Here is a 14,842-nt window from a genome sequence, read left to right on the forward strand (position 1 = left end):
GACAAAACTCATCGAAAGTGGCCCAAAAAAGCGCGCGCGCCCTAATCGATGATTCTTCTGCGCGCCTCTTACGAATTCCCAGGACGACAAATCTCACATAATGTCCTTATTTATTGTATAAAAAGAAAGTACAGCTGTTGTGTGTGGCCGAGAATCACAATTGATAGTTGAGGAGCACTCTTCAGTGGTGGACGCGAAGAAAAACTGTGTGTGTGGGTGTGTGTGTGAAATGCACTTGCGGAGCTTACAAAGTGGGATCCATCACTTTTCCAGTGAAGAGAATGGCTCCGGTAGTCTCGTCCTCGATGGCAAACAGGAAGGGATGATTGGCGTTGAAGATGACAAAGTCATCATCGCCAAACTTATTGACTAGGCTCACTTCGGTGGCGGCAAATGCAGTGCTGCCCTTCTCGTCCACAATTATGCCCGCCTTCTGGATCACATTGGACACTTGCAGGCGATTCTGGAGACCTTGTCCTCTGGCCAGCGAGGGCAGGGAGGCATCCGACGTGAAGATTTGTCCGATGCCCATCTGAAGAGACAATTTGTGGTGATAAGATTGCGCAAAGGAGGATTTCTGGGGGCTTTTTACTCACCTTCATCAGTGGTTCCTTGAGTTGAGTGGTCAAATCAAAGTGGAACTTGGGCAGGATAACTCTGCACTCGACCTCATCCATCAGCCACTTGATCCTGTGCAGAAGGACAGTGTCAATCTGGCGGACAAAGTTCTCAATGCCGCTCTTGGAGTTGGGCAGGATCACCGTCATTGCGTATTGTTTGCCTGGAAGAAACAATTGATAGTCATCCGAGGATCGTGGGAAATTAACCAAGCTTACCTTTGTAGGGAATCCTGAGGATCTTGGCGTCCAATTCCTTGGATTCGTAGAAGTAATACAGTCCGTCGGCCAGGACAAAGTCAGTGGTCTTGGACTCGTTCAGCGACAAGTGGAAGGGAAGCTGGATGGTCCGATTGAATGGCTTCCGCCACAATCCCCGGAAGTACACGGCGTTGAGCAGAAGCATGACAGAGTGCTGGATGTCGTCCTCCTTCACCAGATCCTTGATATGATCGTCCGTCACATTGGACACCCAACTGTTGATCTTCTCGGCGGTTTCGCGCGCCTTCGAGAAGTCCTCCTGCTTCAGCTCAGTGTAGTAGTGCTTCTCCAGGATGGCAGCGTATCTCTGGCGAGGAGTGATGAACTGATCCACGTAGACTCTGGTGCCGAACTTCACGGTGTAGTCGCTGCTCTTTTTCTGCACGCGCAACAGACAATGGGATTCAGTGCAATAATAATAATCAGTTCAGTGGCTTTTGTGAGATGGGAAAAAGTGGTCTATTTGGACAGGAAGTTGTACCGAAATGATTGGTTGAATGACATGTTAAAGAGTGCAAAAAGATTCTGGATTAATTGGGTTAATTTGCAGGGAAATTATGTTTGGAAAATTGAGTTGTAACGGCAAGTTAACCCTTGGCAAATCAAGATCAAGTTAAATACTTCAACACTGGAAAGAGCTTTGAAAAACGTCCCGAAACTCACTCTGAGGCCGTTAAAGATGGTCTTGTAGAACTCCCGCAGGTCGTAGTGGGTGGCGATGGTCGGCGTGGCGATCCTGAGCTGGTGCTGAGTCAGGGTACCTGGCGCGCTGGCTTCGGACAGCAAACTCATTAGCAGCTTTACGGAGAACGGCGACAAGATAGCATTGCCTTTGTTTTCCTCAAAGACGATCTGCAAAGAGAGCCAAAACGCATTTCTTTCAGACAATTGTCAACTAATTGCGGGTTTTCCGCACTTATTCACAATGATTGATATTCAGAGTCGTGATGCTTTTGTCACTCCTCGACAATAACTACCATTTACAGCAGCGTGTCAACATATTTTTCTATATTTATGCAACGCCGACGAAGAGAGGCAATCCCCCCGACAATTGACCGCACGTTTTAATGGCTATTCATGATATTTCACTCAAGTAATTAAATTTCCAGCACGTCTGGATGTCTCAAGACGAGTCTCGAGATCTATTAATAAAAGTCTCGTTTGTGGAGAAGAAGTTGCCGAGGAATTTGCATCACTTGTGACCAGGTAAAGGGGGAAATCCCAGAGAGTGGCTTACTTTCGAGAGGTTCCAGTCGAAGTCACCGATATCTTTGTAGGCACCTTCGAATGGCACGAAGTCGTCATTTTCCCAATAATCCATCGAATCACTGGGCCCAGAGGCAGGTGAGCTCTGGTTTCTCGTTCTGGCGTCTGGAGTTCTTGGCGTGACCTGACTTCGCATTGTCTGTGGCGTCACGATCTCCACAGGCGGCGTTGTCTCACTCCCAGCCGCCCAAATTGCCTCCGCCATGAGAAGAGCTGCAACACATCAAACATGTGATAATCGGCAATTTCACGGGGGGAAAATCAATTTTCCAGTCATCCACAATCACTTGGCAATGTCGTCACGATTCTCTTTAGCTCCTATTTCACACACATTCAGAGAATATATAAAGCATTTCGCATTGACCTTGGGTATTTCTTCACAGATACAAGTTTCATGGTAAATTTTAGAGAAGACCAAACCTGTTTGATTACATTGTTGATGTGAAGTGTCCAAAGGAAATTACCAAAGAATTCTACCATTTGCAATTCACTCCCCGAAAAACGCATAAAGACATCCCAGTGCCAAGAAGACCTTTTAAGGTCAGTCAGGGTTCGAGAGATTATCAAAAATCCCCACAGTGAAAAAAGGCGCATTTAAGATTATTATTAATACTTGCAAGAAAACCCCGGAAAGACACATGGAAATGCCGTAAAAATGAGCAAAAAACCTTACCGGCCGTCAAGAGAATGATCTTCATTGTGAAAAACTACACAATTCACACTTATTACAAGTCCGAGCTTAAAAGTTCCGGTGTGATCATCAAGGCAGACGATCAGCAACTGATTTTCGAACCCCAGCCAAGATCTACGCTCACGACGGTTCACAAACGCACACTGCCAAACAGGCACAAACAGACACAAGTGCTGTGAAAAAGTCCAATGCTGGAGATCTTGAAAATATAGACTGGAATTGCCATTGAGTCACACCGTCAGAGATACAATTCTTCGCACTGTGCTGAATTAATTGGCGATTTGCATAAAACACTCATAATCTCCTCGGATCAATGATCTTGTTGGTTAAAAATTCGCGCATAGGTTTTCCACGTTTGACTGCAAGTCTGTTGTTTTTATTTATTTATTCTAAATAACTATGATTCGGACCTCCGCGATATTCTATTGTATTTAACACGTCTATTTCCGCAAATGGGGGATTTTTTTTTGGTTGCAAATGTTGTGTCATTACATTTACAAGCAATGTTAATCACATAAAACGACAAAACCACTTCGACCTCTGCAGCAGACGAACATTTGGGAATGTCTGCAAATTGGAATTTCAAACAAGCTTCCACCAAAATGACCTCTCTTTGCTTTGCTAGATAAAAGTATATATATTTCTGTTCCATTGCAGAGACAATTTTAAATAGAAGGTCTTTGACTTTTGCTCGTAAAAGCATCTCCCACGCGACTCTTCAATCTGACCCTCTCGAGATGGGAGATTGAGACGGATTCCCGGCGGTCGTCCACCTGTGGCATGGCGCAATCCCAGTTTTATTGGATCCACTCGGGATGATTGATTGCGGAGAATGGAATATATTCACCGAATGGGAGCAACTTTCTTTACTCACATTTCTCGCAAAAGTATCACAATGTTGGCCATTGGAATTCTCATCTGGCTGAGGACAATCAATTTGCTCTGAACACAACTGAAATTTGGGACTTATTATGAATTCAAAGAAATCAGGACGAAAAATGGATTGAATTTCATAGTGGTTTTGTATTACTGAAGAATATTGGTTAATAAAATATTGAACAGCTAAATTTTTCCATTATCTGCCATGGAATTTCCACTAATCTTGTTACAATCAATGAAACGCCACTCGATCTGTTACAATTTCTGCTGTTCGAATGCAATAAAATCTATTTATGTGGATCAATTTGTGCTAAAAACTGTAGATTTGATAGTTCAATTGGCATTCAAAAATGTGGTTATTGTTTGTGTCTGATAACACGATTATGTTGAACAAAATAAAAATTAATGTCAAAAACATATTTCAATTATATCAAATTATTCGTGATAACTTCAGTAAATCATGAATAATTTGAATCGTATCTAATAGTCATTTATTAATGAAGTTAAAGAAATTGTTTAATTTGTTTTCATAAATAAACTCTCCGTCAATTCAATATTATTGCATCACTTAGAGCACTAGAAGCAACTTCCCATTTTAATCAGACTGCTGACTCAATTTATTGGATTCGACAGGAATTCGGAGAATTCGTTTTGGTCAACATTCAATGAAAATTTCCCCACAGGAAAATAAACACTTTAGCAATTATTCTAACGAGTCTTATCAGCACGATAATAGTGATATTTCTTTGGCGCGAGTCGGTAAAGCAGCCAAGGCGGACGAAGATGTTCCAGTTGGGTTTGAATCTCAACTTCATGTGATGAGAAATTACATTGTAAAAAATTACACATAGTAAATTCAATTAAAACCATTTGCATTATTCAAGTAAAAAAGCAGCATGAGAATGACAAATTGATTATTCTCCTCGTCCAGGTGGAAAATAGCGTGAAAATAGTAGATGATGAGAGGAAAAATGCGCGGCAAATTGAGGCGAAAACTGAAAGCTTTTCAGAGCTTGCCGGCAAGGCCGAAACAGTGAAGAGAGTGGGGGGCTGAAAATTGGGTGAAAAAGAATTTTAACAGCATTAGTTAAAGTGGCGAAGAGCGTGATTGTTGGTTTTGGATTTTTTCTTATCTCATCCAATTGCGTGTGCGTATGAAAATCATCGGGAGATGAAAGAAGAAAATCTTCTGAGACTCTCATAGAGAGAAATATCACATTGTGCATTTGTTTAGTGTGCGATTCGTGAGAACAAGTTCGCGATCAAATGTTTAAACATATGGACATTTTTGTGTATATTAATTGGTTTTTTGTGCGGCTTTCATTTGCCATTTGAGTGATAAATTGACGCTGAAAAGAAGTCGTTTAAGTCTGGTTACGAATGGCGAGTGTTAAGTGGGGTTTTGAGGAGATTTCCGCTCACAAGAGGCCCAAGCTACTGCGGGCTCTCTTGGCGGAGTTTTTGGGCATTTTCATGCTCAACCTCTTCGGCTGCATCGCGGCAACGTGTGGAGATCCGGCTGTGATCTCCATTGCTTTCGGCTTTGAGGTGTTCATGATCATTTCGGTGAGGGAAGAGCGGCATTGAATACGTGCGATGAGAAGTCTACAGGCGTTCTGTGTCTTCTCCAGGCGCTGGGTCACGTGAGTGGGAGTCACATCAATCCAGCCGTGACCGTTGGCTTCCTGGTTTCTGGTCAGGTGACGCTGGTCCGGGCGGTGCTCTACGTTGTCGTGCAGTGTGTGGGCGCTGTGGCGGGAACGGCGTGCATGAAGGCCTTCCTGCCGGAGTCAGAGCACGGAGAGCTCTGCCACTTGTACCTGGATCCCAGCATCAGCGTCCTCCGTGGTGTCTTCATCGAGTGCAGCGTCACCTTCCTCCTCATGCTCACCGTCTTGGGAGTCAGCGATGAGAATAAATCAGGTGACAAGAGCACCACTTGACCCAGAAGATTTAGGCGCTCAGTGTAAATTTTGTCATGTGTTGCAGAGTCCAAGTTTTCGGCAGCCCTCACAGTGGGATTAGTGGTGGTGCTGGGAAATTTATCTGCCATCAAGTTCACCGGAGCCAGCATGAATCCCGGCCGGTACTTCGGCTCTGCCGTCATCGCCGGCTCCTGGGAGAATCACTGGGTGTACTGGGCGGGGCCCCTCCTGGGGGCAATTGCAGCCTCCCTCCTCTACGTGCACTTGTTCAGGGCGCCGCCGAGATCACGGGAAAATGAACAGGGCCACGATTTATGACTGCCGTGCTTCTCACTGGAAATTGGATACTGTCTTCCTGCGTCCTGGAAGATTGAGGATGCAGTGAGTGCAGAGATTATGATAGTATTATAGGTATTTGTAATAAATGTTCCAACAGAGGCAATAAAGTATGAGGTTTTTCAGTGAGAGAACAAATCAGAACAATAAAATCACTTGACTCGTTTATTTATTGGACATAAAGCATCAGAGTTTGAAGCTTTCTTGAAGCTTCTCCACCTTTCTTGATGAGGTGAGAGCTTTTATCTCCCCAGAGACATCTGAGACAAAACATTTTCTTGCTGATCACTCACACATTTTCGCGCCAAAAGCAGCTCGCCGCGTGTGTGTCATGTAATTTCCTCACACGCGGTTTTTATCTCCCAAAAACGACAAACAGAGTTTCTGGAACTCGGCAGTCATTGTATCTCATCTAAATATAAAGGTATTGCGACATGGAGTGGAGAAAAAAATTACACAAATTTTGCCTTTTTAATATCATTGCGCGCAAATGGAGAAAAAGAGGCATTGTCGGAGGTTTTTCTTGTTCTTATTCTACTCGAATTGTATGGTGTGTTTTCCTTTTATTTGGCAGAGAAAAATTCGGTGCGCGAGTCTGTGGGCCACAATATATCGTTGAGGTTCTGCTTGTGTTGAGCAAATAGAACTGAGATATAAAACATGACGATATTGAATGAATTGAGAGTGGGGAACAGTGCGGTATATAATGAGAGAGGCGAGCGGCTCAAGATATTTGTCCGTCGCGAGCATTGGAGTGTAACAAGTGGTTTAGATTTTCATTTCTTTCTGCCCACCACGAGAGAGGCTTCCTCGTCTGTGGCTTCCAGAAGACGTGCAATTGGTGTCTGAGAAGTGTGCGAACTCAAGACGATCCGCTCCACGATCAATTTCAAGTCGCGCGATACACGCAATTTTCGGACAGAAGAAAGGTTAGTGAAATGTGTTTTGGGTGGCCTATTAGAGTCCTTTTGAGGTCCTCGACATGCCCTTTGATTCTGTGCAGTGCAGACAATATTTGCTCATCCGTCCAATGCAGGCTCTTGGCAAGGGTGACAGAGATTTGTGCAAGATGATCTGGTGCAATTATCAATTGTTTGCTAAGCACTCATTACATATTTGATTATCAATTTTACGCAATGCTCAAACGACAGGAGCTCAATTGCAGTCTGTCTTGGGCAAACATGTGTCAATCTCACCGAAGTACTCTGCGAGCAATTTCTCAAGATTTATATCATAAAGTTTCGCAACTGAAGATTCACAGTGGCCATAATCCTGGACGATAAGGCGAGATAATACTGCAAATTATACCCGCCTCAATGGTCATGCCTCTGTGAATTGTCCATCTCACAGCGCAAAGCCCATCTAATTCCATATGGCAGAGAAAAATTCATTCCAGAACTTATTATAGGCTCCAACGGTGTAGAATTATCTCGTGACTCTCCGTAAGATTCTTTTTTTTTCTTCTTCTTTGCTTCCATAACAGATATCTCTTGCAGCTGAACACACAGCAGAGTGTGTCAAACGTAACAATTATTTATACCTAATTTGTGTGATGGAAATGTAATAAGGCCTTTTTGTCTCTGCCAGCACAGAAAATCATTAACATTCCCAGATGACTATTCTCATCCACCACCAAGATGTAATTGTTTAATTGCATTTCGCGAAAAAATCACGTCGCATGAGAGTGCAGAAAAATTTGCAAACAAACCGAGAAGTTGGACTTGTTATGCACTCTAATCTAAATTCCTCATGAGAGATGTGCACTGGATCTCGCGCACAGTGCTTTGAAAATGCATAAATGCGGGGCTTTTTTTTATATATATTTTGAAGCCATATAGTGAAAATCACTGAAGAAGAAAGCATTAAAACATTTTTTCCCCCTGGAGTGCGCGAGACTTCATTCCCGGGCCATCAACAGTTCTTCTCTGGAAAAGGTTGCAATGAAAACTATAAAAACCACCGGATTTGTTTCACAACATAAACACACATCAGATTGCTTCAGGGGGCGAACAACTCTGGCCTTTGCCTGGCCAATGTTAATGTTTAATGCGGATACAGAACACCGCAATGAATCACCCTCTAATTGATGGTGTTTTTCTTCTCCCGCACGAGAGAGAGAAAAATGATAAAATATCGAGAAACTCAATTCAAATGTTCACCTTTTTTTTGCAAAGTGTATTTTATGCAAAAACTCATCTTCAAAGTGATGGAAAAGCAATTAAAATTACAATCTGTATGCACAGAGTTTTTTGCAACCTGTCATGTCTTACGTATATATACATTTTCGATTGCAGTTGAGAAGTAATTAAAACATTGTGTGCTTCAGCTTGCCAGCCCGAAGGATAAAATGCACCACCGGTTTTTCTGCCATTTGCGGAGACAGAACAAAGTTAATTGATTTGCACAGAAATGACAAATACTGGTGGACATCAAAAGTGGGCGACAGGTGTAAAAGTCTATTGCTTTTGATCTCTCCTCATCGTGAAAATGGTCCTGTTTGTACATTTGTGTATTTGTGTCTGTTTAGCTATTTTGCAGAGCGCGAGAGGAAATTTATTTATGAGACCAATTCGCCATCGGCTTTTGTGCGGTTCAGTTGGCTCTTTGCATATTGCACGAGGGGTTTTTCCATATATGTAATGAAAAGTGCGTCCCTCAGCAGCTATGTTTGGATTTTCGGGCAACTCTTCGGATGACTGACAGAGTGAAGTGTTCATTTCCGGCGGCACTTAATGACAAAACTCTGGGCCAGAAAGCGAGAGTTGATTGGGCTTAATTTGACGACAAAGTGCCCAGAAGACTGTGGGATGGCGTGGGCTGGGAATCTCTCGAGAACACATCTGAGGCAATTGTCATCTTCTGCCCCGGATTTCTGCACAGTCCATTTAGAACAATCACCGTGCGTCTCGTGACGCCCAAAAATCAGCGTCAATTGAGTGATGATTTGACATCGCAAGTGGGATTTTTGGCGCTATTTTCCGCCCTCAATTGTGCGTTGAATATTCACTGATCACCAATTGCTAAGAAATTGAGCGTAAATATGCAAAAATATTAGCTGAATTCTATTAATAGCACAGATATTGATTCAGCGATTCGGAAGCAGAAATACCGTGAAATACAAATTGCGTTCCGCATTAGAATATATAATTCAGTAGAGAAACATTTTCGATACAGTTTCATGGGATTATGTTGAATAAATCGCATTTCTTAGCTCAATTCTTAGCAGGAAATTGAAAATAAATGATTAAAGAAGTGGCCGAAAAGAACCGATTAATTAAAGCAATTATTGTGCTCAAAGTTGAGCACTTAAGAGTACATTTTCTACGCTGAATTGTGAGCACATCTTCTCAGTTTGCTGGGACATTTCATTGACACTGGCCTCAATTTGTGTGGAAGATCATATTGCGATCGGATTTGGTCTTACAAGATTTACAATGGTGCGACACAGATATTTGAGACTAAAATGTTGAGATAATTGAGATGTGAAAAATCGCTGGACTTATGCAATATTCATTAGGGTTTTTGATAGAACACTAATTGAGTGTTAATTTTTCACTGAACTCTCCATTCTTTGTCCGCCGGTGTTAATTGGATTTGTGTCAATTCATCAGCAGATTTACGTGCGCTCGCCGACGCACTTGCTCTTCCAGCCCAGCTGATATTTCACTATTTTTGCCTAGGTGACGCCGAGTGTGACACTGAAGATTTTCCTCACCTTCGCGCACACATTAATGAACCGGCTTAATTTAATTACGGGGCTCTTTTGGGGGGCGAGCGCTTCCACACTCAATCATTCATGGAATGTTCACTTCCTCGTGACATTTTCCACCCTCAGCATCCGATGGAGAGGTGAAAGTTCAGTAGAAATTCGATGGCATTTTGTCCAACTCTCGTTTATGGCTAAAAATAAGAGCGCCCCGGATCATCTGTGAAATAATTGAACGACTCCTGGTGGGGTTTAAAATGTAATGAATACTTTATTCCACTCTGATGACACTCTGTCCATTTGGGATGAATCCGCGCGCTGTGGCTGTAAAAGGAGATGTCTCGCACTGAGTGGGTATAATGCTGAGAAATCTCCTCGATTTGAGCTTCTGAATCGCTCACAGAATCATTGAATTACTTATACATTTTGCATCTGAATATGGTTTGGAGAGAAGGTTCTTTTTTTTTCTCTCCTCTCCTCACAACTTCGAAATGTGCGGTGAGTAACTCTGTGAAATTCCCTCTTTGCAGATTGATTTATCTATTGCACGCGAGCTTCTCTAAATCATCGCAACGATGCCAGGTGTGTTCAAGTACAAATTGGGGATCAATGAGTTCTCGTCAAATGGATCGAATCTCCTGAAATCCCTGCTCGCGGAATTCATTGGACTGCTGCTGATAAATCTCTTCGGCATATTCTGCTGCCTCCATGGAACAGCCACGATGATCTCATTCACATTCGGCCTGATTGTCTTCATGGTGGTTGCGGTGAGTAGCCAAATAATTGCTTTCTACCGGGCGTGCAATCTCGGGGCGATTGAATGCAGTCTCCTATAATGGGTGAATTTGCCACTGACGATTTTGGTGCGAAAATTGCACGATTTGAGACCAAGAGAGGAGAAAATACCACTTGATATTCATGCAATTCGCACAGAACCATATTTGAGAGTGAGAGAGTGAATTGCTGTCTTTGAAATTGCAATAATAAAATCGCATCCATTCACCTGTTAACAACTCAAGCAAGTAGCATCGGCGTTGAGTATGCTAAAGACAAACCTTTCTCCGTGTGCGCAACTTTTCGCCAGGGTCGCTATTTTTGGCCAAACACGCTTGTTGGCGAGGTGTAGAGAGACAAATCAGTAATTGAAATTGGAAAACAATCTCGTCTTTGCCATAATTCAATTATTATTGTTGTCAAATGTGGCACAGAGTCGTTGAGAATTTAATTGCAATTCTGTTTGAGATGTTGACACAGACAGAGAGAGAGGTTTAGCTTGAGACATGATGGATTAGAATTGCATAAGAATATCACGAGAGAGAGATAATGCTGAAGTGTATGCGATAAAGAGTGGCGTGTAATTCGGAAGATTATGATAATTTAATTAAAACCATAGAGAATTGTAGGGTATATTTTGTCATCTACAATCTAAGACAGTCGCAACTTGAGCTGGCAATCTTGCAGCTGGCGAACAAGGTTGTCAACAGAGGGTCGTCTTGGCATGTTTGGTCAATGCCTTTTCCCACTCCCAATCTCTCTCTCTCTGGGCGCACAGATGATGTAACTCCCGGACAGAAGAAAATACGGGAATCTCTGTGAATTCAATTAAAATCCCCGCTGCAATTGTGCCCAGGAAGAAGAAAGATTAGAAGAGTCAACACAACTTCTCCTTCGCCATTTCTCACCCGTTTTTCTCCCCCCCCAAACCAAAAATAAATAATTAAAACACACTCCACAATGTGTTGGTATTTCCTTCATCATCATCATCTGGGTGTCTTTCGCTCGCATCCCTGTGGGGCATCTCTCCTTCAGGTCTCTCGCCTCAAATTCAATTCCCACTCGTGCACAAACCAAAGTGGCAGGAAGAGAAACGTGAAGAGAACCGGATAACCTTTCTCGGGGTTGGATTCGCCATCACCCATTTCAAATTAATATTCTGTGCAAATAGCATTCATTTGTGTGCCACACGAGACCTGCTGGAATTTCCCGCCATGTAATGCCGCATGGCGAATTCGGCGAGGACTCCAAACTCATTTGAGGTGCATAATTCAATAATTCCGGAGTTAATTGCGCCCCGCTCGTCCACACGGTGCAACTCTCTCTCTCTCTCACCCTCTCTCACTCCTCTGGATGAGCTCTCGAGATGCCTTTCACGGGAAAACAATGAAGGCGCCTCAACTTGAGCCCTTCAGCAATTACCTGAGCATTCAATCTCACTCTTGGACTGACTGAGATAACCTGAAATTTCGCTGGCTGAAAATTTGTTGCCTTTTGCCACACAAAATCACACTCGAGGGGCGAATAACACGTGATCCCACTTAACTGAGCACATTAAACTGAGCACAGATTATCAGAGTCGCATTTCAATTTAATTGTGGGGTTAAAATGATTCAAATAGAAAGAACATGACAGAATTAAGTAATGAAGTGTACAAATTGGCTCACTGATCACAATAGTTTCATTAGTTGCTCAAAAATGGGCAGTTTTTCGCTCTTTTTGCCTTCTTCTCTTCTCGAGAGGGCGAAAAAAATCTCTTCTTTCACACTTGAGCCACTCATTACCATATCATTAATATGACAAAGTGATCAACTAAGCAAATTGAACCTTAATCTCATCGTTGTGAGATTGTGACTTTCGCGAGTGCAATTCACCCCTCGATTTTGGGAGTTTCTCTCTTTCTCACTTTAATCCTCAATGGCACGTGCTAATGAATTGCTCTTAATCAACGCGTGAAATCATTGTCTGGGGCCAGTGACGAAGACGAATTGCAGAAAAAGACTTATTCGCGAAGTCATATGGCGCGAAAGAGAGATAAAAGTTTATCGATTGAATTGGTGTCAGTCGAGAGACCACTTCTCGCCGAGATATTCTCACGTTGGAGAATTAGCAAATGGTGCATCGTAAAGTCTTAGCGTCATTAGCCGAAATTGTCCAGTTGAGTAATTACAAATCATGAGATGTCTTTATCGTGCCGGCATAATGAAAAATCACGAGTTGTTGGCAAGTGTTTCGTAAAATTGTGTTTGAGTATTTCCACGGAAATTCATAAAAGATTCACCCCTTTATGGCGTTCGAATTTAACTTCTCTTTTTTTGCTCTTATCGACTCCCCAAAGCAATTCAGGCGTTTATGACTGCACACACGCGTTTGGTTTTATGCAATTGAGAGTGATGTTGCGAAAAAGACCCATCTAGCATTTTAATTAACGAGCAACGAAGGGAGTTCAAGTCAATTTTCTGCGCATGGTGGTTTGCTCCGTTCATCTGGGTCGTATCTCTAATTACAGCGTCTATTTGTTTAAGTGGTTTAGTGCATTTTAATTGAGACAAATCAAATTTGCAGACTTGGAAGCAGAAGTTGTGATTATGCGGGGATTTATGCGTTATTTTCTCCCTCTCTCTCTCTCTCTTGCAGTCACTGGGCCATGTTTCGGGGGCACACGTCAATCCGGCGATCACGGTGGGACTGCTGGCCGTGGGAAAGATCTCCTTCGTCAGGGCGCTGCTCTACATCGTGGCGCAGTGTGCCGGAGCTGTCGCCGGCACGGGATGCGTCAAGGCGCTGATCCCTGAGGCGCAGCAGGGAACGCTCGGCATGACCAGACTGGCTGAGAATGTGCTGCCCATGCAGGGTCTGGGCATGGAGTTCTTCCTCGGCTTCGTGCTGGTTCTCACGGTGTTCGGCGTGGTGGATGACAACAAGCCCGACTCGAAGATCATGGCGCCGCTGGCCATCGGCATGACGGTGGTCTTCGGCCATCTGGCAGGAATCAAATACACAGGAGCCAGCATGAATCCGGCTCGGACCTTTGGCTCGGCTCTGCTCTCGGGCATTTGGGAAAATCACTGGGTGAGTGGATTTCCCGGAGAATATCAATTTCCACGGCGCAATTACATTTATTACTTATCGCGAAAAAAGTGTGAATAATGCGCGAGATTTCTTAACAATCATTGTGATTCAATTAGTTGAAAAACTGTGCCTGTGGGCCCTGGAATTCCTGAGCTGTGATGCAAGAGCAATTTGCCGGTGATGCTGATAACAGTCTGTTTGCTTTGCAGATTTACTGGGTGGGTCCAATTCTTGGCGGCGTCGCCGCGGCGCTGCTGTACGTGCAGACGTTCGTGGCACCTGAGCCAGAGGTGGATCTGGCCGAGCGCTACAGGACGCACGCTGATGAGAAGGAAATGGCCCGACTGGATGGGAAGCGTGACTTGGCCTAGAGCGTGCGACCGCGTGACTCGAATATGGACATCAGGAAATTGGCATCCGCCGCGCAATCTCATTGAGAAAACGCAAGAATTCCCAAGTCACTCCATTTCCACAAAATGATCAGTGTGTGTACATAAATTACAATGCTCTGTATTTACTCTTTTCACAACATCGCAATTGATTGCTGACGCGCTGTTGTATTTACTTACTGCGTGACTCAATGTTCCCATGAACTTCTGAAGCATCTCCGCGAGGCAGTAAACTCTTCCTTATCACCCCCAAGATGGCACGCGATAGCGCCGATTGAAGAGGCTAGAGAGTGATTGAGGGACGGGTTTTTGGTAATTTTTCAATGGTATTTTATTATTTCTCAACAGTATACACTTCTTAAAATGTATGTAATCATTAGCGAATATAACATACTGCATTTTAATAATATTTTTTTTTTACTTTTTTGTTATCATCTCTCTCAGTGGAATCTTCTAAGTTTTTTTTTTTCTCTTGGTAATAATAACAACAATTACATGTGCCATAATATTTCACCTTTTCCGGCATTTCACCATTTTTTTCTTCTTTAATTTCTCAATACTATTTTCACTTCTTTATATAATTATTTTTCTTTTTACATTAGCATCTAAGAAGTTACGGAAATCAAAGAAATTTATATATGCATATTTAGTGTTGGGGTTTTTTTCTTTCTAGAGACAAATGGAGTTGAAACTATTGAGTCAGTGAAGAGAGCAAAAATGATCAGAAAGAGTAGAAAAACTGAAGAGGTTTTCATTTTCTTGCGCGGTTTAGAGACAGAAAAAAAGGCTTTCTTTCTGAGAAATTGCAAATAAATGTTCTGCCTAGAATTTCTTTCACTTTTTTATTCAATGTCGTCATTTTTCATCATCATTTTTTTTCTCTTTAAATATATTATTTAACAATTTCAGTCGGCCTATATATAAAT

The 14,842-nt window shown here is 42.8% G+C and overlaps 3 protein-coding genes across 3 annotated transcripts; 2 read left to right on the forward strand and 1 right to left on the reverse strand.

Moving 5' to 3' along the window:
• Window positions 1-91: 91 nt before the first annotated feature.
• On the reverse strand, window positions 92-2,959 carry LOC132265451 (serine protease inhibitor 2-like). The gene is made up of 6 exons (XM_059766155.1): window positions 2,818-2,959; window positions 2,116-2,357; window positions 1,542-1,730; window positions 837-1,257; window positions 597-781; window positions 92-532 (listed from the first exon to the last, which is right to left on the reverse strand). The coding sequence occupies exons 1-6, from the start codon at window positions 2,840-2,842 to the stop codon at window positions 245-247; spliced, it is 1,350 nt and encodes a 449-aa protein (XP_059622138.1). The 5' UTR covers window positions 2,843-2,959; the 3' UTR covers window positions 92-244.
• A 2,052-nt stretch (window positions 2,960-5,011) lies between these two features.
• Window positions 5,012-6,102, forward strand: LOC132265212 (aquaporin-like). The gene is made up of 3 exons (XM_059765790.1): window positions 5,012-5,280; window positions 5,346-5,637; window positions 5,704-6,102. The coding sequence occupies exons 1-3, from the start codon at window positions 5,095-5,097 to the stop codon at window positions 5,955-5,957; spliced, it is 732 nt and encodes a 243-aa protein (XP_059621773.1). The 5' UTR covers window positions 5,012-5,094; the 3' UTR covers window positions 5,958-6,102.
• A 610-nt stretch (window positions 6,103-6,712) lies between these two features.
• Window positions 6,713-14,325, forward strand: LOC132265056 (aquaporin AQPAn.G-like). Its single transcript, XM_059765499.1, has 4 exons — window positions 6,713-6,904; window positions 10,212-10,448; window positions 13,093-13,527; window positions 13,737-14,325. The coding sequence occupies exons 2-4, from the start codon at window positions 10,257-10,259 to the stop codon at window positions 13,896-13,898; spliced, it is 789 nt and encodes a 262-aa protein (XP_059621482.1). The 5' UTR covers window positions 6,713-6,904; window positions 10,212-10,256; the 3' UTR covers window positions 13,899-14,325.
• The last annotated feature ends 517 nt before the right edge of the window (window positions 14,326-14,842 follow it).

Source organism: Phlebotomus argentipes, unplaced genomic scaffold, assembly GCF_947086385.1.
Source record: "Phlebotomus argentipes unplaced genomic scaffold, Phlebotomus argentipes genome assembly contig_2, whole genome shotgun sequence".
NCBI classification, from domain to species: domain Eukaryota; kingdom Metazoa; phylum Arthropoda; class Insecta; order Diptera; family Psychodidae; genus Phlebotomus; species Phlebotomus argentipes.

Bases quoted from the DNA above. Each gene is read 5' to 3' on its own strand.
- LOC132265056 (XM_059765499.1), top strand. From the start codon at position 10,257: ATGCCAGGTGTGTTCAAGTACAAATTGGGGATCAATGAGTTCTCGTCA. The intron at 10,449-13,092 runs GTGAGTAGCCAA...TCTCTCTTGCAG, and splicing joins TTGTCTTCATGGTGGTTGCG to TCACTGGGCCATGTTTCGGG. The intron at 13,528-13,736 runs GTGAGTGGATTT...TTTGCTTTGCAG, and splicing joins GCATTTGGGAAAATCACTGG to ATTTACTGGGTGGGTCCAAT.
- LOC132265451 (XM_059766155.1), bottom strand. From the start codon at position 2,842: ATGAAGATCATTCTCTTGACGGCCG. The intron at 2,358-2,817 runs GTAAGGTTTTTT...GATGTGTTGCAG, and splicing joins GATCATTCTCTTGACGGCCG to CTCTTCTCATGGCGGAGGCA. The intron at 782-836 runs GTAAGCTTGGTT...TGTTTCTTCCAG, and splicing joins CCTCAGGATTCCCTACAAAG to GCAAACAATACGCAATGACG.
- LOC132265212 (XM_059765790.1), top strand. From the start codon at position 5,095: ATGGCGAGTGTTAAGTGGGGTTTTGAGGAGATTTCCGCTCACAAGAGG. The intron at 5,281-5,345 runs GTGAGGGAAGAG...TGTCTTCTCCAG, and splicing joins AGGTGTTCATGATCATTTCG to GCGCTGGGTCACGTGAGTGG. The intron at 5,638-5,703 runs GTGACAAGAGCA...CATGTGTTGCAG, and splicing joins CAGCGATGAGAATAAATCAG to AGTCCAAGTTTTCGGCAGCC.